Consider the following 23,029-nt stretch of genomic DNA (forward strand, 5'->3'; position numbering starts at 1 on the left):
AGTATCTAAAACACGATAAATGCGGTTCAAATAAGTTTTTTTGCGCAAATTGCACTAAAAACTGTTTCATTTAAAACTGCCCTATTATGTATTGTCTGAATTTTTCGGTTAACCTTATTCAAAATGTATATGCACCAAATGTTCTGCTATGTTAATAAGGCCGAGCAGACTGTTAAGAGGTTGTCTCATAAAGATAGCCACTTGAAAGCCAGTTCTGATAAATGGCCGACCATAAATTACATGCATTGGCAGCGTTAACCAGAGCAAGAGCCACATCTGAGTGGCTTCCTGCTATGGCTCCAAGCAGGGGACCCCTAATACAACATATGGACAGGGGTTGTCTTTATGAGACAGCTCCTTCAATTATATTTTTATGTATAATCATTCTGGAATCTTTTGCGAAGCTTAAAGGGGTTGTCCCTTCTGAACATATATAGCATATCTACAGAATATGGAAGCGGTAAAAAAATTCCAAATGGGGTGGAATTGGAGAAAAAAATGCAATTCTTCCACCGTTTTACGGGTTTTGTTCCCACGGCATTTTGTTTACTGCAAAACTGACCATGCCCTTCATTCTCTGGGTCAGTATGATTACAATGATACCCCATATGTATGGGTTCTTTATGTCTAAATAGTGTAAAAAGAATAAATGTAAACTTTGATAAAAAAAAAATTTTTGACCTTAACAGCTTTTCTATGAAGGCTTTATCCTGGGTAGGTAGAGTAGCATCATTTCAAATGATGACCCTCCCCAAATTTATTTACATATTTCGAGCCCTCCCAATCCCAATTCCTATGACATTCTTTAAAAAAGCACAGATGACCTTGGGTAAATACATTTGGGGTCCGACCAAACCGAGAGTAGCACGGACACTATTATCCAAAAAGAAGCAAGTGGGCGGACTAGGCCTCCCAGACATTAAAGATTATTTTCAAGCAATAGCACTCTCCTTTGCCCGTGAATGGTGGTCCCCGGATGACAATAAGGCCTGGATCCAGATTGAACAACACACTATAAAACGAGCTTTATTGAAGGATTACCTGATCCATCTGTTGTGGAATCCATCAAGGCCAAGTGGAGGCTTACTGACAATGAGACTAGTTAGTAGCCTGTGGTCTTCCATACATAAAATACAAAGTGATAAGGTGGCCACTCTTCTCCCACAAGCCACTATAGGAACAATAGAACTGACCATCCCTGACATCAACTTGACGGTCTGGCGAGAGAGGGGAATCACTTCTGTCTCCCAGATTATGTCGAATGGCTGTCTTCTCCCCTTTGAATCCATCCATCGCCTGTTCACGTTGCCGCATACAGAATTCTTTAACTTTCTTAGAGTCAGACATTTTATTGCTAAGATTACGCAAAATCCACCCTCCATAAACTCCGATATATGGAGACTGTTCCATTCCCCGTCTCTTTTTAAAAAGCATACTACGCGTTATGTGTATGATGTTTTGGGGGGAAAAAATACTTTTACCAAAACTTTACCCATCAAAAAGTGGGAAACAGAATTGGGGGAAACCTTTCTAGATGAGCATTTGTCTCAAGCTATTAGATTCCTAACCTCCAATTTCAAATGTGTCTCCCGTTATGAAGCAGGGCTGGAGACCCTCTTGCATTGGTACTTCACTCCACAGAGACTGAGCAGGATCTACCCTTCATCCTCCCCCTACTGCTGGAGGGAATGCGGAGCTGGAGGCTCATTACTCCATATCTTATGGACATGCCCCATACTCACCCCATACTGGCGCAGTGTTTTTGATCTGATCACGGAGATAACCTCTCAGGTTGTTGACCCCCGTCCTGAACTGGCTCTTTTGTTTTTAGGCATACACAATATCCCCCCTGAATGCAGGAACCTAGTTGGACACATCCTACTTAGTGCTAAATTGGTTATCACACGTTACTGGAAACAAACAGTTTCACCAACTATAGCAGAGGTTATTCTAGAGATTAACAAGTCCTGTAGGTATGAAAGTCTAGTACCTTCCACGATTCTACCCCTGAAGTCTAGGCTACTCACTTGGAGCCCATGGCTCAATAACTCTAATTACTCAACCTGAATAATAGAAGATCCCTAGGCCTGAATTGAAATTTGAGTGTAGCAACATGAACAAAGTAGAAAGGGCCTTTTTGAATCAAAAACAAACTGAGATTGGACTACCTCACTTCCCCCTCTTTCCCTCCCCGGTCTTCCCTCTCCCCTCTTTACCTTTTACATTTTTGATATTAAGGTCCAAATGTTGCGGACCCTACTTTTATACTATTATGCAAATTGCAAACCATTGATGTATCCAAATGTCTCTTCAGCATAGGCGTATATTGTATAGGCGTATATTGTTATGCTTTCTAATTTTGCGAATTATGGCTCAATTTGCCAACCATTGAAAACACCAAAAAAAAAGATTTACTGTAAAAAAAAATTTTTACATCACCATATTCTGACCCCCAGAACTTTTTATACTTATGTCTACTGAGCTGTTTAGGGGCTCATTTTTTGCGGAACAATCTGTAGTTTTTAATGATACCATTTTGAAGTGTGCGTGACTTTTTGATCACATTTTATAAAAAAAATTTGGGGTTAGAGAAGCAATGAAAAAATGGCAAATTGGCCATTTTGATCCTTTTTGTCCGTTACGCCATTCGCCGTATTGGATTTTTTTTTTCTATTTTAATAGTATGGGCATTTTCGGTCGCGGTAATACCCATGATGTTTATATTTATTTTTATTTAGGTAACACCTAACCACCTAACCAAAACCCGAACTTCTGTGAAGAAGTTCGGGATTGGGTACCAAACATGCCGATTTTTCTCACGCGCATGCAAAACGCATTACAATGTTTTGCATTCGTGCATTTTCCCGCAACGCACCCGCATCTTATCCGGGCTAAAAACATGACGCCCGTGTGAAAGAGGCCTTAGGGGCTCTCCACTTTGGCTCGTAGAAAGTTATCAAATGCATAGTGGCAGACCCCCTTTATGCCATTGATTATATCTTAACACAGCATAAGTACAAAGTTTGTTGTAACGAGACAACCGTTTAACAAGTTAAATACCGCAGGACTATCCCTACCCCACATCACTGCAGCACAGGGCATCCGGTAGGAGGGCGATGTGGTTGTCAATGAAGGGTGGCAAAATGAGCTGAGGCACTCACACATGACAGGCCAGAGCGCTGTCCTTATTATACAATGTCTATGCTAATGACAGCACTGGCCTGCGATATGTTTTGCAGCCCCTAATAGACATAGCACTGCTGTGGCCAGATGCCTGACTTAGGCCTCTCACACAGGTAAGCCAGTACTCTCTGCTCTGCACTGATGAGGGGCAATTACCCTGAAACAGCTGTCTGCAGATGAGATGCTGTCTTAGTTAATATCCAAGTCATGTCTCAAGGCTTATTTAAAGGGTTGAACATTAACTTACAGGATAGCTACCTTATATCTAGTGGCATAAGAGGCAGAGCTTGTTAAGAGCTCATTTGCCTACCCTTGTCCCAGAATTTCAGAGTAGCTTTGCCTGGTCTATAAGACTCCTCATGCTGATTAAGGCCTTGTCAACATTTCTGTTTTTATTACTGATGTGTGTTGTGTGCATTTTCCATGGACAGCACACATACCCATTGATTTAAATATGTCTGTTCACATCTCAGAATGTTTTGTTTTTTTACTGACCATGGGTCAGTAAAAAAATCATGGAGACGTGTACTACTTTGATCCTTGATGCAAACCAAGCATGCCCATTGAAGTCTATGGGTCCGTGAAAATCATGGACACATCACGGATGGCATCCATGGTGTGTCCGTTTTTCACTGAAGACTGGTAGGAGATTCTTTTGAAATTAATTTTCAGCTGAGCAACATCAGTGAATTACGGATGACACATAGATAGTAAAAGCGGACACACGGATCCTTCACGGACGTGTCACTGACACGGAAATGTGGATGAGGCCTAAGGCGCTCTCTTCCCAAGAAGAAAGAGTACCCCCCCTTCCCAACACAAGATAAGATTAACAGCCATATAAATAAGGCTACTTTCACACTAGCGTTTTTGCTGGATCCGGCAGGGTTCAGCAAAAATGCTTCCGTTACTGATAACACAACCGGCTGCATCTGTTATGAATGGATCTGGTTGTATTATCTTTAACATAGCCAAGACTGATCTGTCATGGACACCATTGAAAGTTTTCTATTGTGTCTGAGAAAACGGATCCGTCCCCATTGACTTTCATTGTGAGTCATGACGGATCTGTCTTGCTCTGTACCACATCACAGACAGAAAAACGCTGCTTGCAGCGTTATATTGTCTGTGATGGGGACGCAACCAAATGGAACAGAATGCATTCTGGGGCGTTTCGTTCAGTTCAGTTTTGTCCCCTTTGTCAATGGATGGGGACAAAACTGAAGCGTTTTCCCCCTGCTATTGAGAGCCTATGACTGATCTCAATAGCGGAAAGCGTAAGTGTGAAAGTAGCCTAACATGTATTACCTTTAACATTTTATGTGACTTGAAAATTAAATATATTTTGGAAAGTGTATTGACAGAGTGCTGTATGTGTTTTATACATCTTTTATACCAGTACCCCAGCCGTATTCACACAATGGCTAACCATTTCTAATATACCCACATGATATTTGTTCCTGATTTTATGCAGAGATCTTCATGAATGGCTTTTACAATTCTATTTTAGAACACAATACCATATAAATGTCCATTCTATATATAAGACCCCTACTTTTTAAGTTAATTATAGCAGGAGATATTGTCAGAGCAAGTTATTTTCTTTCACACTCAAATGGGATGAGGGTTACCAGAAGGGGCAGAGTCCAACAAGTGTATGGAAGTGACTGGCAAAATCACATAGTGTTTCTCTGAGGACAGTTTTGTAGAGCAAAATGTTTGATAGCTATTTATATGATAATAGGTAGCGGGCAAGGATAATTTCAGATGCAGGCTGGATTTACACGTTCAGGTTTTCTGATGCAGTTTTATGGATCCAAAACTAGGAGTGGATTAAAAAAAATAATAATAATTCAGGTAGTATCTGTCCCTTAGGTCTCATGCACACAAACGTATTTTGTTTCTGTGTCCGTTCCGATGTTTTTGCGGACCTTATGCGGAACCATTCACTTCAATGGGTCCGCCAAAAAAACGGAAGTTACTTCGTGTGCATTCCATTTCTGTATGTCCGTATTTCCGTTCCGCAAAAAGATAGAACATGTCCTACTATTTTCCGCATTACGGACAAGGATAGGACTGTTCTATGAAGGGCCAGCTTTTTCGTTCCGCAAAATACGGAATGCACACGGATGTCATCCCTTATTTTTGCAGACCGCAAAATGCATAAGCCCCGTGTGCATAAGCCCCGGTGATTCTTATTCTCCCTTTATGATCTTACACCTGGTTTTGGCTTCAAAAACTGCATTAAAAAAACCTGAACATGGAAACCCAGCCTTAAAAGGGTTGATCGCCTTTTTTGGGGGGAGAAGGGTATTCTTGTAACCCCCGTCCTCCTATGCAGACCTGCAAAGGAAATTATTCTTACCTGCTTTCCACCACTGGCTCCTTTTGGTCTCTGGCTTCAGTCACTGGCCGCAGCGGTACCTTCCCTCCTTGTGCTGTGTCAGTAGGTCACTTGAAGGGTGGGTACGTCACCACTGCAGCCAGTCATTGGCTGCAACGGAATCAAAGTAGATATTGACAGCAGGGACCCGAGTTGGACAGCCAGGACCCGGCGGGGAGTATATAAGTATGGTTCCTTCTGCAGGTCTGCCCAGAAACGGGGTTTGCAAAAGAAATTAAAAACAAAACAAAAAGGTGGGCAACCCCTTTAAATGGTTTGTCCAACCTCCAAGTATTAATTAAATCATCCCCCACCCAATACCTACCTCACTCTGATATTCCGGCTACGTGGTACCACCTCTGCCTCCTCACATGTAAACTGCTAGCATGGATTGGGGTCACATGCACTGCAGCAGCCAATGACTGGCCACAGCAGTGATGTGCCCCCAAGCAGTCAGTGTGGCCTTTTCTGATGCAGTTTTTGAACCCAAAACCAGGTCTGGATCATAAAGCGAGAGTCATTATAAAAGACAGACACTATCTAAATCAGTATGTGTATGGGCAGCCTAGAAATTCGGATAGGTTGTGCAATACTGACCACTTAACAGCAGAGCCGGTAACAATTTAAAGAATAAGTCCAGGGTGCCAAATGACTATCTGTTCCAGCTGATCTAAAGCCGGAAATACAGTCAGGTCCATAAATATTGGGACATCGACACAATTGTAACATTTTTGGCTCTATACACCACCACAATGGATTTGAAATGAAATGAAACGAACAAGATGTGCTTTAACTGCAGACTGTCAGCTTTAATTTGAGGGTATTTACATCCAAATCAGGTGAACAGTGTAGGAATTACAACAGTTTGCATATGTGCCTCCCACTTGTTAAGGGACCAAAAGTAATGGCACAATTGGCTTCTCAGCTGTTCCATGGCCAGGTGTGTATTATTCCCTCATTATCCCAATTACAATGAGCAGATAAAAGGTCCAGAGTTCATTACAAGTGTGCTATTTGCATTTGGAATCTGTTGCTGTCAACTCTCAGGGACAGCTCTTTGGATCTCATCTTATCAGTGAAGCAAGCCATCATTAGGCTAAAAAAACAAAACAAACCCATCAGAGAGATAGCAAAAAACATTAGGCGTGGCCAAAACAACTGTTTGGAACATTCTTAAAAAGAAGGAACGCATCGGTGAGCTCAGCCACAACAAAAGACCCGGAAGACCACGGAAAACAACTGTGGTGGATGACTGAAGAATTCTTTCCCTGGTGAAGAAAACACCCTTCACAACAGTTGGCCAGATCAAGAACACTCTCCAGGAGGTAGGTGTATGTGTGTCAAAGTCAACAATCAAGGGACGACTTCACCAGAGTGAATACAGAGGGTTCACCACTAGATGTAAACCATTGGTGAGCCTCAAAAACAGGAAGGCCAGATTAGAGTTTACCAAACGACATCTAAAAAAGCCTTCACAGTTCTGGAACAACATCCTATGGACAGATAAGACCAATATCAACTTGTACCAGAGTGATGGGAAGAGAAGAGTATGGAGAAGGAAAGGAACTGCTCATGATCCTAAGCATACCACCTCATCAGTGAAGCATGGTGGTGGTAGTGTCATGGCGTGGGCATGTATGGCTGCCAATAGAACTGGTTCTCTTGTATTTATTGATGATGTGACTGCTGACAAAAGCAGCAGGATGAATTCTGAAGTGTTTCGGGCAATATTATCTGCTCATATTCAGCCAAATGCTTCAGAACTTATTGGACGACGCTTCACAGTGCAGATGGACAAAGAGTTTTTTAAGGGAAAGAAGTGGAATGCTCTGCAATGGCCAAGTCAATCACCTGAGCTGAATCCGATTGAGCATGCATTTCACTTGCTGAAGACAAAACTGAAGGGAAAATGCCCCAAGAACAAGCAGGAACTGAAGACAGTTGCAGTAGAGGCCTGGCAGAGCATCACCAGGGATGAAACCCAGCGTCTGGTGATGTCTATGCGTTCCAGACCTCAGGCTGTAATTGACTGCAAAGGATTTGCAACCAAGTATTAAAAAGTGAAAGTTAGATTTATGATTATTATTCTGTCCCATTACTTTTGGTCCCTTAACAAGTGGGAGGCACATATGCAAACTGTTGTAATTCCTACACCGTTCACCTGATTTGGATGTAAATACCCTCAAATTAAAGCTGACAGTCTGCAGTTAAAGCACATCTTGTTTGTTTAATTTCAAATCCATTGTGGTGGTGTATAGAGCCAAAAATGTTACAATTGTGTCGATGTCCCAATATTTATGGACCTGACTGTACATATTACAGTGCGGGCCACATGGTCAGGTTTCTTCATGTAGTTTTGGAAGCCAAAATCAGGAGTAGCTCATAAAAGAACAGAAAATATAAAGGACAAATACAACTTCTCTTCTTTTTTTTTTGTATTAACTCCTAGTATAGGCTTCCAAAACTGAGTGCAGAAACCTGATCGTGTGGCCATACCCTTAGGCTACGTTCACATCTCCGTTTTGCATGCAATGGTTTTTGTCTGGCCATAACCCAGCATTTATGCTGGAAATCGACCGTGTCACCACTGGACTTCATTGCAGTCAATGGGGATCCGGTAGGCTGCTCTGTACTGGAACAGCCTGCCGGATCTTCGAGTGGAGATGTGAACGAGGCCTTAGATTAACCCACCTCCTGACCTCATCAGCAACTGCTCAGGCAGTTGGATTTCACTACCCGGTGCTCTTGTTTTCAGGGAGATAAGCTGCTGACAGAGACCTCTCCTTGTTCAGGGTACATGCATACCCCACCGAGCCATCTGTGCACATGTATGTTGGACCCAGGAGAATGCTCATTTGGCGGATAGCTATGTGTATGGCTGGCCTACGAGTTTTGGAAAGTTGTACGTAAACATGCACAGATTTGTTTTTCCAATTGTATCCATTATCAGGATCATTTACCATCTATGTCACAGTGCTCTGCTTCTACTTCATACTGAATATGGCATTTTGTCACACTGTAAACGTATTCATAGATATTCCTGTCCCCTAATCAACATGCCACTATGTCATCTAAATAATTCCTAAGGTACAATATGGGAATGTTAAATGTCTTTTAGTGACGACCTGCAAGCTGATACCTAGCTTCCAATGACTGATCTTTGATCAGTTAAAAGGAGTCTGTCCGCAGTTTTGACCATGCAAAACTGCTGACAGCGCTAACTGGAGTTCGGGGAGACCATAACAAACATACCTTTCGTGGAGCTTATATTATCAGGAGTATTATGAATATGAAGTTTTATTCTGTCTGGTTCTGCTACTGCAAGTCACTTTATGGTGCTCTCCTCTCTGCACTGAGTGGCTTCTTCCCCCCCTATGCTCTGAGTGACATCTGTAGCATCCAATCAGGAGTTTTCTACAGCTGTCACTTAGAGCAGAGGAAAAAGCAGGTCAGTGCAGAGAGCACTTCACAGTGAAGCTCCTGGGCACTTGCAAGAGCAGAATCTGGCAGAAACAAGTTCATATTCCCACTACTCCTGATAATGTAAGTTCCACAAAAGCAGTGCCAGCAGTTCAGCATTGTCAAAATTGCTGACACACTTCCTTAAAAGATTAGCTGTAACCTTTCCTAACAAGTCTGTTTTAGTACATACTTATATTACCCATAATATAACAATTCTGGAGCATCGTATCTTTTAACGCTATGTTGTGTTGTTCCTCTTTTGTTCCTCCTAGAAATGTACAAATTGACACCTAAATATGACCACCTTATCCACTCATACTATGATATTGTCCAATCAGTGCTGACAGTGCCAGACTGTGTAGGGGCACAATCCTTTAAAAACGGGAATTATAACACCCAGTTATCAGTTTATTTGTAAAATTCCAGTAGGAATAACAGAGGGACAGCCCTACGCAGAGTTCTAATAATTTTCTGAAATGCTGACAGGTCCTCTTTAAGGTACAGTGCTTCAAAATGATTGACCTATCATTTAGTGACTTTTACTGTAGGCATGAATTCCTACCCTTGAGGTGTTAGTTTATTAGATGTGCAGCTAACTATTTTCTGGATTAGTACTGTCATTTATCTAGATTCTCAAATGGTCTTATCATTCATGTGCACCAACCTTTAAAGGAACTGTCTCACTTTAGCGAATAGCATTTATCATATAGGCAAAAATATAGAGGTTGTGCAGCGATTTATATTGATGACCGATCCTCAGGATAGATCATCAATATCTGATCAGCGGGTGCCACTTCCTGTTCATTATACTGCCTGTTGTCTCGGAAGTGCAGTGTATTGACGAGTACTCGTTCCGTTAACTTTAATGGAGCAAATGCTTGTAATTACACTACGCCACCGCTACAAGGGAGACGACTCGTAGTGTAATGACCAGGAAGCGGCACTCGTATGGAGTGCCACCTCCTCTTCAAACAGCTGATCGGCAGGGGTGCCGGGTGTCGGACCCTCGCCGATTAGACATTGATGGCCTATACTATGGTTAGGTCATCAATATAAATCGCTGAACAACCCCTTTAATACAAGGCACTTACTAATGTATTGTGATTGTCCATATTGTCTCCTTTTGCTGGTTTGATTCATTTTTCCATCACATTTTACGCTGCTTGTATCCAGATGTTACGGTCTCTGCTGCAGCACAGATACGAGGAGGCCAGGACAGGAGCTGCTGCGCATGTGTGCCTATGTGCGCTCCCTCTTTCCTGGCCACCAGAGAGGCCGATGGTTTTTCCTATAGTGTACAAGCACGACCACCGCTATTGGATTGCAGGGTGGTCGGAACCCCTGGATATGAACATTGTATAATGTGATGAAAAAATGAATCAAGCCAGCAAAGGAAGCAATATGGACAACCCCAATACATTAGCGAGTGTCTTGTATTAACTTTATCTACATGATAAATGCCATTTGCTGAAGCGAGACAACCCCTTTAATGATCAGTTCAAATAGCAGATGTACTGTAAGATATTTTAGTTGCTTCTTCACAACTTGTTATCCCCCTGGTGTCGTGCAGCCACCTGTAGGCAAAATAAGCGCTACCGCATATGTCATGTCATAAACGTCAGCCTGTGTAGACAACGTTATGTGTCCCCTTTCTAAAGTAGACCATCCTCACTGATCCATTCTACTAGAAACTGAGATTGGACAGAAGATGTGACGCATAGACTTCTTTTATCCTCTGAAATGGTTCAGAACATGAAGTCTCTCTTTAATTTGGAGAGAAGTACAGAAACAAACGACGAGCTGTTGCCTCTGGCACCTAGTTATACGCGTGCTTACCTCTCCTGCATTGCCTGTAAGGTAACAGATTGCTTGCTGGGTTCTGATTTTCACTTTTAAGAGAGCACTAATGAGTGGAGAGCGCGGTCTTATGTGCTTGTTTTTATGAGTTCCCTGGAAACAATGCTCACAGTCTGAGGAAAATGCCCTCCTTTCAGCCGTAAGCGCTTTTTATTTTTTAAAAGCTGCATTAGTTAAGGATGTGTCACATGGTATAACTTGGATGCTGGGTTTTTCCATGTCGAAGTACACAGCCTTCAGGAGAGCGGAATCTCTGCCCTTGTGACTGACTGGGACAAGTGAAGAAATAACAATTCGCTTCTGTTAGGTGACGAATGCCCCAGCGTTGCCCCATAACTCTATTATATCACTATGGCACTACCTGTAAGTACCATGTCCACTGCTGCCCACCTCGCTGCTAGTGTCTTACTGTGTTCTTAATGTCTCCCCGTCTCGAGCAGTAGTCAGAGGTCTCCTCTGGAACACACTAACCTGTTTCTTTTGTGATAGTTACACGTTGAAGACGCTGGTGAAATGTTACCCAAGTCTCGACGAGCCCTCACTATTCATGAAATCACAGCCCTCGCTCGCTCCTCTCTACACGGTGAGTTATATGTTTTTCTCATATAATAATGCATGTCTTTCCACCATTGTTGCTATCCTTAATAGGGTAATTTGTTCACCTCAGTTACGATTTTTTTTTGTCTGTGAGCAAAAATTCCCCTTTTATAATATCGTTAAAGAGGTTGTGTGATGAAAAATATTCTACAGTTTTCAAACCAGCACCTGGATCTGAATACGTTTGAAATGGCATGTAAGGGTACTTTCACACTTGCAGCAGGATGGATCCGACAGGCTGTTCACCATGTCTGATCCGTCCTTCCGCTATTTCGCCGGACCGCCGCTCCGTCCCCATTGACTATAATGGGGACGGGGGCGGAGCTACGGCGGTGCACGGCGAAAGGCCACCGGACTTAAAGTCCTGCATGTCCGACTTTTTAGTCCGGCGTCTCTCGCCGTGCTGCGCCGGAGCTCCGCCCCGTCCCCATTATAGTCAATGGGGATGGAGCTGCGGCACGGCGAAATAGCGGAAGGATGGATCAGACATGGTGAACAGCCTGTCGGATCCGTCCTGCCGCAAGTGTGAAAGTGGCCTTATTCAAAATTTAGCATAGCCACTGAGTTATTCAATAAAATGTATCCGTATAGCGCCACCTGCTCTTTGTTCTTTTCCTTATTTGTCCGTCCACCTCACTGAGGTGGTCACGTGAACTCTGCTTTTAAAACTTCAACTGCCACCAGCCATATATATCTTCTGTTAGAAGCTGCAACAGTTAAGGAAAGCAGGTAGGACACGCCCTGTGAGAAAGGACACACCCCCTGAGAAAGGGCTGGTTCTAGCTTTGTTAGAAAGTGATTGTCATGCACTGTATGATGTAAAATCAGACCTAAATCATGACATAACCCCTTTAAATATTTATATGCTATTTTAGTACAATTTTTGTGAGGACTAAATGCTGAAGGCATTGCATGATTCTGCTTGAAGTGGTTAGATCATACATCCCAGAGACACAAATTAATGCCATCAGATGTTCTGAGCTGACAAAGGTTGGCACGTGATTGCAGGGGAGCCAGTTAATGACACGACTGAGGCTCACGCCACACACTTTCCACTTTATTCCCATACATGACTCAATTTTCAGTCTTACATCATTGTGTTAAATGTAGCTGATGGGGCCTGAGAAAGAAGATCACTACTGTCTGTGGAGGAGAAGAACAAACTGCGGAAAGCTCTAAAATGTGGCCGCTGGATGCAGTGGGTCCATGAAAGCCTACAGTGCTCATAACCTTATACATCGGTCCCTGCCGCATATGTAATTGTATAGGTAGGATCGTAGATGATGGGAGGTCAGCCAGTTACATGGATTTAAATGGCTGTAAACATATACTGCGATGTGTACCAATATCATTAGACTGAGACACCTGTGTCCTCTGTCTTCTCTCCCTGTACCAGGAATCTCACAGGTGGTAAAGGATCATGTGACCAAGCCTACAGCAATGGCTCAGGGACGCGTGGCTCATCTGATTGAGTGGAAGGGCTGGAGCAAACCCAGCGACAATCCTGCAGCTCTGGAGACTCACTTTAACTCCTACTCACATTTAAGTGAGGGAGAACAGGAGGCCAGGTTTGCCGCAGGTGAGAGTGAGATATGAAAGCAATTGATGGTTATATGGATGACGGAATATTTCACTCACCCCTTATCTTCCCTGTGCTCCCTCACCCTTCTGGCTCGCCATTATTTAATACATTTTTTTGGGCTTCTTTACGCTGCTCCTGAATATTCATCACTTTTGCTGCCATTGCCTCATTGTTTATGGGAGTGTCATCTTTTAACGTCCATCCTTCTTTGTTTACCGCCTAACTGTGTTAATGTCTTTGTGCTGTATTTGTGTCCATGCCGCTCCATGACCCTCTTCCATTGCTTTCTCCTGAATTCTGCTCCCTGCTATCCTGTCACTGTTTTTATTTATCGCAATCCTGCATTTTTTTGAACCATGCATCACTGCTCTCTATTCTGCTCTATGCGTGTTCTCTTTGCTCTTCCCGTTGTCTGTCTGCACTTTTACTATATACTACCAGGAGTAGCTGAGCAGTTTGCTATAGCAGAAGCTAAACTCCGTGCTTGGTCCTCTGTTGATGGTGAAGATTCCACAGACGATTCTTATGATGAGGATCTGCAGCCTTCCTTGGACCATTCTCAGCCTGCAGGTCAGTCTGTGCAATTGCTTGTGCATATATTATAAATACATGGAGATAACTGAAAAAGAGACATCCTCATAGAAACTGTTACCTGAATCACCTGAACGATCAGGCTGACAGAAGATTTCCATGAAGTTCATTTTTGGGTTAGGCTAGCAATCACAATTCTCCGAATTATCATACTAATATATAAAAGGCAAATCATGTTGCCAAAGACTCATTTCTTTTCTCATTTGCTAGAGCGGTCACATAGTGTAACTGCTTCAGCCAATCAGTGTCAGGTTGAAGCAGACATACATAGTGTTAACTGTAAGGCCTGTTTCACATCTGCGCTTATGCAGATCTGGCAGGCTGTTCTGGCCAGGAACAGCCTGCCTGATCCCTCGCTACTGGAATTCTGTCTGGCCCATTCACTATAATGAATGGGTACCGGTGGAGATCCGGGTGCAAATATGCCAAGAAGTGGCCGGACTAAGACATAGTAACATAGTTTATAAGGCCGAAAAAAAGACATTTGTCCATCCAGTTCGGCCTGTTATCCTGCAAGTTGATCCAGAGGAAGGCAAAAAAAAACTGTGAGGTAGAAGCCAATTTTCCCCACTTAAGGGGAAAAAAATTCCTTCCCGACTCCAATCAGGCAATCAGAATATCTCCCTGGATCAACGACCCCTCTCTAGTAGCTATAGCCTGTAATATTATTACGCTCCAGAAATACATCCAGGCCCCTCTTGAATTCCTTTATTGTACTCACCATCACCACCTCCTCAGGCAGAGAGTTCCATAGTCTCACTGCTCTTACCATAAAGAATCCTTTTCTATGTTTGTGTACAAACCTTCTTTCCTCCAGACGCAGAGGATGTCCCCTTGTCACAGTCCTGGGGATAAATAGATGATGGGAGAGATCTCTGTACTGACCCCTGATGTATTTATACATCGTTATTAGATCTCCCCTCAGTCGTCTTTTTTTCTAAAGTGAATAACCCTAATTTTGATAATCTTTCAGGGTACTGTAGTCCACCCATTCCAGTTATTACTTTAGTTGCCCTCCTCTGAACCCTCTCCAGCTCTGCTATGTCTGCCTTGTTCATAGGAGCCCAGAACTGTACACAGTACTCCATGTGTGGTCTGACTAGTGATTTGTAAAGTAGTAGGATTATGTTCCCATCACGGGCATCTATGCCTCTTTTGATGCAACCCATTATCTTATTGGCCTTGGCAGCAGCTGCCTGACACTGGTTTCTACAGCTTAGGTTGCTGTTCACTAAAATTCCTAGGTCCTTTTCCATGTCAGTGTTACCCAGTGTTTTACTATTTAGTATGTACGGGTGACTTGCATTATTCCTTCCCATGTGCATAACCTTACATTCGTCCGTGTTAAACCTCATCTGCCACTTATCTACCCAAGCCTCCAATCTTTCCAGATCCCTCTGTAGCTGTATACTGTCCTCTTCGTGTTAATTACTTTACACAGTTTAGTGTCATCTGCAAAAAATGATATTTTACTATGCAAGCCTTCTACAAGATCATTAATAAATATATTGAAGAGAATAGGGCCCAATACTGACCCCTGAGGTACTCCGCTAGTGACAATGACCCAATCTGAGTGTGTACCGTTAATAACCACCCTCTGTTTTCTATCACTGAGCCAGTTACTTACCCACTTACAGACGTTTTCTCCCATTCCAAGCATTCTCATTTTATATACTAACCTTTTCATGTGGTACAGTGTCAAATGCTTTGAAGAAGTCCAGTTATACGACGTCCATTGATTCGCTGCTATCAAGTCTAGAACTTGCCTCTTCATAGAAACTGATTAAATTAGTTTGACATGACCGATCCCTCATGAAGCAATGCTGATATGGCGTTATTTGCTTATTTTCATTGAGGTACTCCAAGATAGCATCTCTTAGAAAACCTTCAAACAGTTTACCCACGACAGATGTTAAACTTACCAGCCTGTAGTTTCTGGGCTCTGTTTTTGGACCCTTTTTGAATATTAGCACCACATTTGCTATGCGCTAATCTTGTGGAACATTCCCTGTCAGTATAGAGTCCTTAAATATCAGAAATAAGGGTCTAGCTATGACATTACTTAATTCTCTTAGGAGGGTGTATGCCATCTGGTCCTGGCGATTTTGTCTATTTTAATCTTTTTAAGACGTCGCTGTACTTCTTCCTGGGTCAGACAGGGCACTTTTAATGGGGAATTTACTTTTACATTCTGCATTTCATCTGACAGTTTATTTTCCTCAGTGAATGCAGTGGAGAAAAAAATATTTAATAGCTTTGCTTTATCCTCATCGCTCTCTGCAACTCCCCCGTCTCCCCATTACTCTGTAGAGGGCCTGTTTTAGTGATTTAAATGCTTTGTTTTTGTAATTCATTGCTTTCTTTACAGTTCTATTTATCCACATTGTTTTTTCGTTTTTTTTGTTCCTTAACCTTTTATTCCCATAAGGTATGTACCTCTCACAATTATATTTTAGGATGCTTTTAAAAAATATTCAATTTTGTGGCTGTATTTTTATTTTTGAGAACTTTGTCCCACTTAGTTAGGCCTATGGCCTCTCTTAGTTGGCTAAATTTAGCTTTTTTGAAGTGTGGTATTTTTGTTCCTCCCTGAAGAAACACTCTTTTGAATGACAATTAGAAGGTTATTACTTTATGGTCACTATTTACCAGGTGTCCCCCAACCTGCACATCTGTTGTTCTGTCAGGTCTATTGGTTAATACTAAGTCCAGTATGGCCGTCCCTCTAGTCGGGTTCTGAACCAGTTGGGAGAGGTAATTGTCTTTGGTTATTGCCAAGAATCTGTTTCCCTTATGAGATATACAGGTTTCATTTTCCCAGTCTATATCTGGGTAGTTGAAGTCCCCCACAATTACAACCTCATTATGATCTGCCGCCTCGTCTATCTCGTTTAGTAGCAGATTTTCTGTGGATTCTGGTATATTAGGTGGTTTATAATAAATTCCTATTAGTATTTTATTTATTTTTTTGCCTCCATGTATTTCTACCCACAGTGACTCCACATATTCATGTCCATCACTTATATCTTCTCGGACTGTAGGCTTTAGACAGGACTTTTACATAAAGGCAGACCCCTCCCCCTCTCCGGTTTTTGCTATCCTTTCTAAACAGACTGTAATCCTGTACATTAACCGCCCAGTCATAGCTGTCATCCAGCCATGTCTCAGTTATTCCCACTATGTCATAGTCCTCCTCACACATCACTAATTCCAGTTCACCAGTTTTATTAGTCAGGCTTCTGACATTAGTATACATACAATTAAGAGGTTTATGTATATTTTTTACCCTACACCTTTCCTTCTGAACTGTTCTAGTCCCTCCTTTCATTCCTCCCCCAGTCCCATTACCTTTCACCCCGGTCTCTATCTGCACTCTCTTCCCATCCTATAATGTAATGACCCTCCCCCCAGTCCCTACACTCCTCCAACCTTCTAGCCATCTTCTCCCCCAACACAGCTGCCCCTTCCCCATTGAGGTGAAGCCCATCCCTACAATAGAGCCTGTAGCCGACCCAGTTCTCCAGGAATCCAAACCCCTCCTTCCTACACCAGTTCTTGAGCCACTTGTTAAGCTCCCTAATCTCCCGCTGCCTTTCTTGTGTGGCTTGTGGTACAGGTAGTATTTGGGAAAGCACTACCTTTTGAGGTCCTTGCCCTAAGCTTGTGACCTAAATCTCTAAAATCATTTTTAAGGATGCTCCACCTACCTCTAACTTTGTCATTGGTTCCGATATGGACCATGACCGCTGGATCTTCTCCAGCTCCTCCCAGTATTCTGTCAACCTGATCCGCGATGTGTCGAATTCGAGCGCCAGGAAGACAACACACCGTTCAATGATCCTGGTCTTTGTGACAGATCGCACTATCTGTACCCCTAATAATTGAGTCTCCCACTACCAGCACCTGTCTGGCCTGGCCTGCCCTGCTCTCCTCGTCCCCTGCTTACTGGAGCTGACATTCCCCTGACTGGCTACCTCACTTTCCTGAGCCTCCACCACATCTACCCCATAGAGTGCTTGCTCAGTGAGCAGCAAACTCTTTTCCAAATTGTCAACGCTTCTCAGTGTTGAAACTTGCCCGGTTAGATACTCGATGTGCGATTCCAAATGGGCAATTTGCTCACAATTTTGAACAAAGATATGCACCCTCAAACGGCTGTTCCAGGACTGCATACATTAGACAAGATGTGCACTGGACTGCGCTGTCAATAATGGAACACATACTAAATAGGGATTACGCAAGAAAAGAGAAAAAATACAATATGGTGCAGTGATAAGAATCTAACTTACTGTAGTCCCCTCCTAAAGTCCCTGAATCTGAAGTCAGGTAATCTAAAGTCACACACTTAATACAAACACACACTTGAAATCAAACACGCGAACGCTCACAAACTTGTGTTGTTTGTCTGTTTGTAGAAGTGCAGCTCTCAAACCAGACTGCTTTTTTCCCCTCTGGATTCAAGGACCACTGCGGATCTGTATAAACACAGATGTGAAACAAGCCTAAGGCTTCTGAGCCTGCCTCTCATCTCCCAGTTTTACATGTAAACTGTATTTAGTACATTATACATGTCCAGAATCTGCTTTCTGTACTATATATGCATTGCATTTGGAAAGTCTTGAGATGCTTTTACATTTTATTTTTATTTTTAAAAGATATTTTATTAATGCAGCGAAAGTCACAACACCTTATGCATTGTCATTATACAATACAGAGAAGCATACGTTGAAATCATTATACAGAGATGTACAGTACAGTGGAATATTGTGTCAGATGTTGAATAGACAGACTAACAGTGTTGCATTTTTCAATAAACACTATTATTTTAAATAAATTTTCATGTTTTGAGTACATTATTCTGAACACATAACAAAACATTATAATATTCACATTTTGTTATGTTGTGGTCTTGTGCTAAAATTAAATTAAAATTTAATTTTTTCCCCTCATTTCGCACTCAGTACTCTATAATGAGAAAGTGAAAACAAAATCTTTGAAATCTTTGCTAATTTACCTCCCCAAGTCTTCTTGGGTATGATTCCATATTTTGGGGATTTTTCTGCCATTCTTCTCTGCAGATCCTCTCAAGCTCTGTCAGGTTTGATGGGGGTCGTCTGTAGACATTTCCAGGTCTCTCCAGAGATGTTTGATTGTGCTCAAGTCCGGACTCTGGCTGGGCCACTCAAGAACATTCCCTAAGCCACTCCTAGTTTTTTTTGGCTTTGTTCTTATGGTCATTGTCTTGTTAGAAGGTGAACCTTTGGCCCAGTCTGAAGCACTCTGGATTAGGTTTTCATTAAGACTATCTCTCTACTTTGCTCCATTCAGCTTTAACTCAACCCTGACCAGTCTCCCTGTCTCAGCTGCCAAAAAACACCCCCACAGCATGATGCTGCAATCACCATGCTTCACTGTAGGGATGGTATTGGGCAGGTGATGAACAGTGCCTGATTTCCTCCATACATGATGCTTAGAACTGAGGCCCAAAAGTCCAGTATTGGTTTCGTCAGACTGTTTTTCTCACAGTCTGAGAGACCATTTTAGATTTTTTTTTTTGTTTTGTTTTTTTGAAAACTCCAGGTGGGCTTTCAAGAATTTTTTTTTTTTTTTTTTACTGAGCAGAAGTTTCTTTCTAGCCACTGCAATAAAGGCCAAATTGGTGGAGTGCTGCAGTGGTGGTTGACCTTCTGGAAGTTTCTCCCATATGCATACAGGATCTTTGGAGCTCACCCAGAGTGACCATTGGGTTCTTGGTCACCTCCTTCTCTCTGATTACTTCGTTTGGTGGGTCAGCCAGCTCTAGGAAGTGTCCGGGTTGTTTCAAACTTCTTCCATTTAAGAATTATGGAGCCATTCTTGGAAACTTTTAAGTGCAGTAGAAAATGTGTTGTACTCTTTTCCAGATCTGTGATCCTGTCCACACAATCCTGTCTCAGAGCACTACAGGCAGTCCTTTCCTCCCCGTTGCTTGGTTTTTGCTCTGATATGCATTGTCCGCTGTGAGACCTTTATATAAAAAGGGGGGTATGTCTTTCCAAATCATGTCCAGCCAACTAAATTTACCACAAGTGGACTCCAATCAAGGTGCAGAACCATTTAAAAGATTATCAAGAGAGATGGAAGGCTCCCAGAGCTAGATTTGAAGTGTTGTAGCAAAGGGCCTGAATGCAAAACTGTATATTCCCCTTTTTAATAAATTTGCAAAAATTGCTAAAATTCTGTTTGTACTTTCTAATTATGGAACAGTTAACCCTTTATGACAGAACAGCTCAATATTTTTAATAAAGGCCAATTGAAAATATGATTTTATGGCAAAAATGAGTAAAATGCTATCATAAACAAAAATTGTGTAAGGTGTACATAGCCTTTAAAGGGGTATTCCCATTTCAGCAATTCATGGCTACTATCAGAATAGCCGTTTTATGCAGCAGCCAGTTAGTCGGGATTATGGCGACTGGCATCATTCTGTTTCCATATCCCCCATAGAAGTGGATGGGAAGCTACAGAAACAGTGTAAATCCCGTCAACTTCTATAGGAGTTAGCCTAAGGGGCTGTCCTACGAGGTTTCTTTTTCTGTAACTCTGACCACCCTGACCCCCACATACAGTGGGTATTCCGGTCTCTGTCATGAATGCCTGAGAAGGGAATATCTCTTTAATTATTTTCTTTACACACTTTACAATGTCCCCTCCTCCAAAACACAATTCATGAAAGAAATCGTTCACATGCCAGTTCTTTGTATTGTATTGTATGCTTATACAGTTGCATGCATGTGCTATTAGAAAAAAAAAAATTAAATATTGTATTGAAAAGTGCAGTCAGCTATGCTTTTTAACGCAGTTGGGCCTGATGTGCCCTATAAATAGGTATTAACAAAAGATACATTTGGGCAGATGTATGCCAACTAAAGTCTATGGGCAAATCGGTATAATTGGGAGATCTGTCCTAGTATGTCCTAGTTCAATTTTTTTCAGTGTTTAATTATAAGAAAGACACGGTGGCATATTATAGACTCATGTTGACTGAGGAAAAATGTCTCATGCTTTGATTGTTGCACTTATACTATAATTAAACATTGTTTTTCTTCATCTATATATCATGTATATGTTGTTCATGTAGGTAATGGAACTTAACAGATAAGACCTTTTTTTTTTTGTGTTGGTATTTATAATTTTCTTTTTTAATCTGTGTAGATTTCCTCAATCCAGTACAGAAGGATTTGGTGTCTTCTCGTATATGCTGCTGTGACAGCGACTCCTCACGTACCTTGTCTCCTGAAACTCTTTGCTCCAGTCTCTGCAGCTTAGATGAGGAACAGCTCCTCTTGGGATCTCCAGCTCAGACGGTTGAAGAGTCTTTACTAATGAAACCACAGTCAGGTCTAGGTCCATACGATCGTCTCCAAGATCTGGAATGTGAGGACTCTTCATATTCCATGTCCTTTTCTGAATCCTGTTTAAGTCCAAGCGAAGACGAGCTGATTTCTTTCCCTACACTGAGTCGAGGTTCTGGGGTTCTCACTCTGCGTAGGAAGGGCTCTGATGTGGTGTCTTCTGGTGTGGTATCACTAGATGAAGATGAGGAGGAACAACCCTGACCTAAAATCAAACTGCCACTGCCACCCTATCACTTTTCCAGTCTCCTTTTTTCTGAATCACAGTATGCCTTGATTTCAGAGAATCATGGACTAACAGAGGGCATTAACTCATTAAACCATTCTCTCCACATGCTTAATTTAATTATTATGGTTTATTAAATCCAGCCATCTTGATTTCTCTCTTTTTGATTTTTTTTTTTTCCTTTTACTGTATTTTTATTTTATTTTTAATTTTCTTTTCTCCTTTTATGTTTTTATTTATATACCCACAATGAATTGCCTGTTTGGTCTATTTTGCATGATCTTTGCCCTAGGGCAGCGTGCTGGTTCAGTGGAGGGCCTTAAAGCTGTTGTTTGCATGTCTTGCACCCCATCTTATGCCACCTCCAACTAATGCCACCTCCAGCCTGATTTATGTGTTGGTTGGTGGATTTTGGGTTAGGAACAGTGGCAGCACGGCTTGTCCCTGTCATCTCCTGGATCTGCTCGCAATTCTTTGGTTCCCACTGCACCTCAGAATCCAGGTACCAGATGTGAGGAACATGGGGGTATGTTATGGATTCTGAGACATTAGTGCAGCCTCAGGACTGTACAAGGACTCGTAGAGCTCCGGTGACACTGTGGGGACCCTTCTCCCTGTGGGCTCTGTGGGCGCATGCTTTGTGCAGGGGAGACCCTTCTTTTCTAGCATTTTGTACGTGTCTGTTTGCTGCTCTTGGAAGGTCTTGTGCGGTAACATCCAAGTTTGTAACTCATTTTCCTGCGTCTATGAAAATATACGACCGGCTGTGTATATATAAATATATATAAAAAGCAAACAATGGTGTTTTTATTTGCTCGTTTTGTATTGATGATGGGAGATTATAAGAAAGCAAATGCTCCGAAGATGTAATTTTCCTTATTTTCACAGATCTGTCTACATATAACATTACACCTGTTTCTGTTGCTTGAGGATGCAAGTTCAGTATTTAGTACTGCATTTTCATTCCAGTTTTAAGGTATTAACAGCATTATATTTTATTTTTACATCTGCTTTATGTCAGTTCAAGTATAGAGGCCTCATGGTGAGTGCTTCAATCCTGCCTTTGCTGTGCAACGACACACTGCTACAAATGCTGGTGTATTGATCTGGGGAGTCATTGTATATGAGGGACACTAACAGCTCAACAATATGGTCGGGACATCCTGTAGCCACATGTGTTGTCTCTCATGGCAAGTCTTCCAACCAGGCTAGGACTGGCCCACCGGAGAGGTGGGGGAGTCCTCGGTGGGCCCCCAGTCTCCTGCGCCCAGAGATAAGACAGAGGAGTAATTATTTCTCCTTTCTCAGGAGAGAGAATTATTTTAACCACTAGGTGGCAGTATCGCACAGGGATGCAGTCTCCTACTGGTGTAAATTGTATAGGAGGCCCCGCAGTATATTCTAAACTTCCCGGGCTGCTGGCAGTGAAGGAGGAGAAAACCATGTCTGGCCATCCTCTTGCCCTCCCTGCTGTCAGAAAACTGTGGTTGCTGGAGAGAAGGACTCCTCTGCGGTGCTGGGCTGATTTCTCAGGTGTGTGACAGTAGTGAGCTGTAGGAGACTGTAAAGGAGATTTGTTTGTAGCAGACACAGATCTATGAATGTGTGCTGCTCTCTGCAGAGTTCAGAGTGGCATTGGGGGGACTCTGCCCTAGGTCCCCCCAATACCTCTGCTTTAGGTGCACCCCCATTAGTGCCTCAGCTCCAGATGCCCCCACTCTAAATGCACCCCTATTATTGCCTCTTCTCCAGTT

At 42.4% G+C, this 23,029-nt stretch overlaps 1 protein-coding gene across 5 annotated transcripts in view; it reads left to right on the forward strand.

The window, feature by feature from the left end:
- Positions 1-22,034, forward strand: part of FAM131A (family with sequence similarity 131 member A) — a 108,182-nt gene extending 86,148 nt beyond the window's left edge. For 4 of the 5 annotated variants that reach the window (XM_040428523.1, XM_040428522.1, XM_040428520.1 and 1 more), the window contains exons 2-5: positions 11,375-11,468; positions 12,879-13,061; positions 13,506-13,634; positions 20,850-22,034. In XM_040428523.1, coding sequence (XP_040284457.1) covers positions 11,399-11,468; positions 12,879-13,061; positions 13,506-13,634; positions 20,850-21,253 — 786 coding nt within the window. In that variant the 5' untranslated portion in view covers positions 11,375-11,398 and the 3' untranslated portion in view covers positions 21,254-22,034. Of the gene's footprint in view, positions 1-10,897; positions 11,249-11,374; positions 11,469-12,878; positions 13,062-13,505; positions 13,635-20,849 lie in introns of those variants that run through there. The other variant, XM_040428521.1, reaches the window with a different exon arrangement.
- The last annotated feature ends 995 nt before the right edge of the window (positions 22,035-23,029 follow it).

Source organism: Bufo bufo, chromosome 4 (assembly GCF_905171765.1).
Source record: "Bufo bufo chromosome 4, aBufBuf1.1, whole genome shotgun sequence".
Taxonomy (NCBI): domain Eukaryota; kingdom Metazoa; phylum Chordata; class Amphibia; order Anura; family Bufonidae; genus Bufo; species Bufo bufo.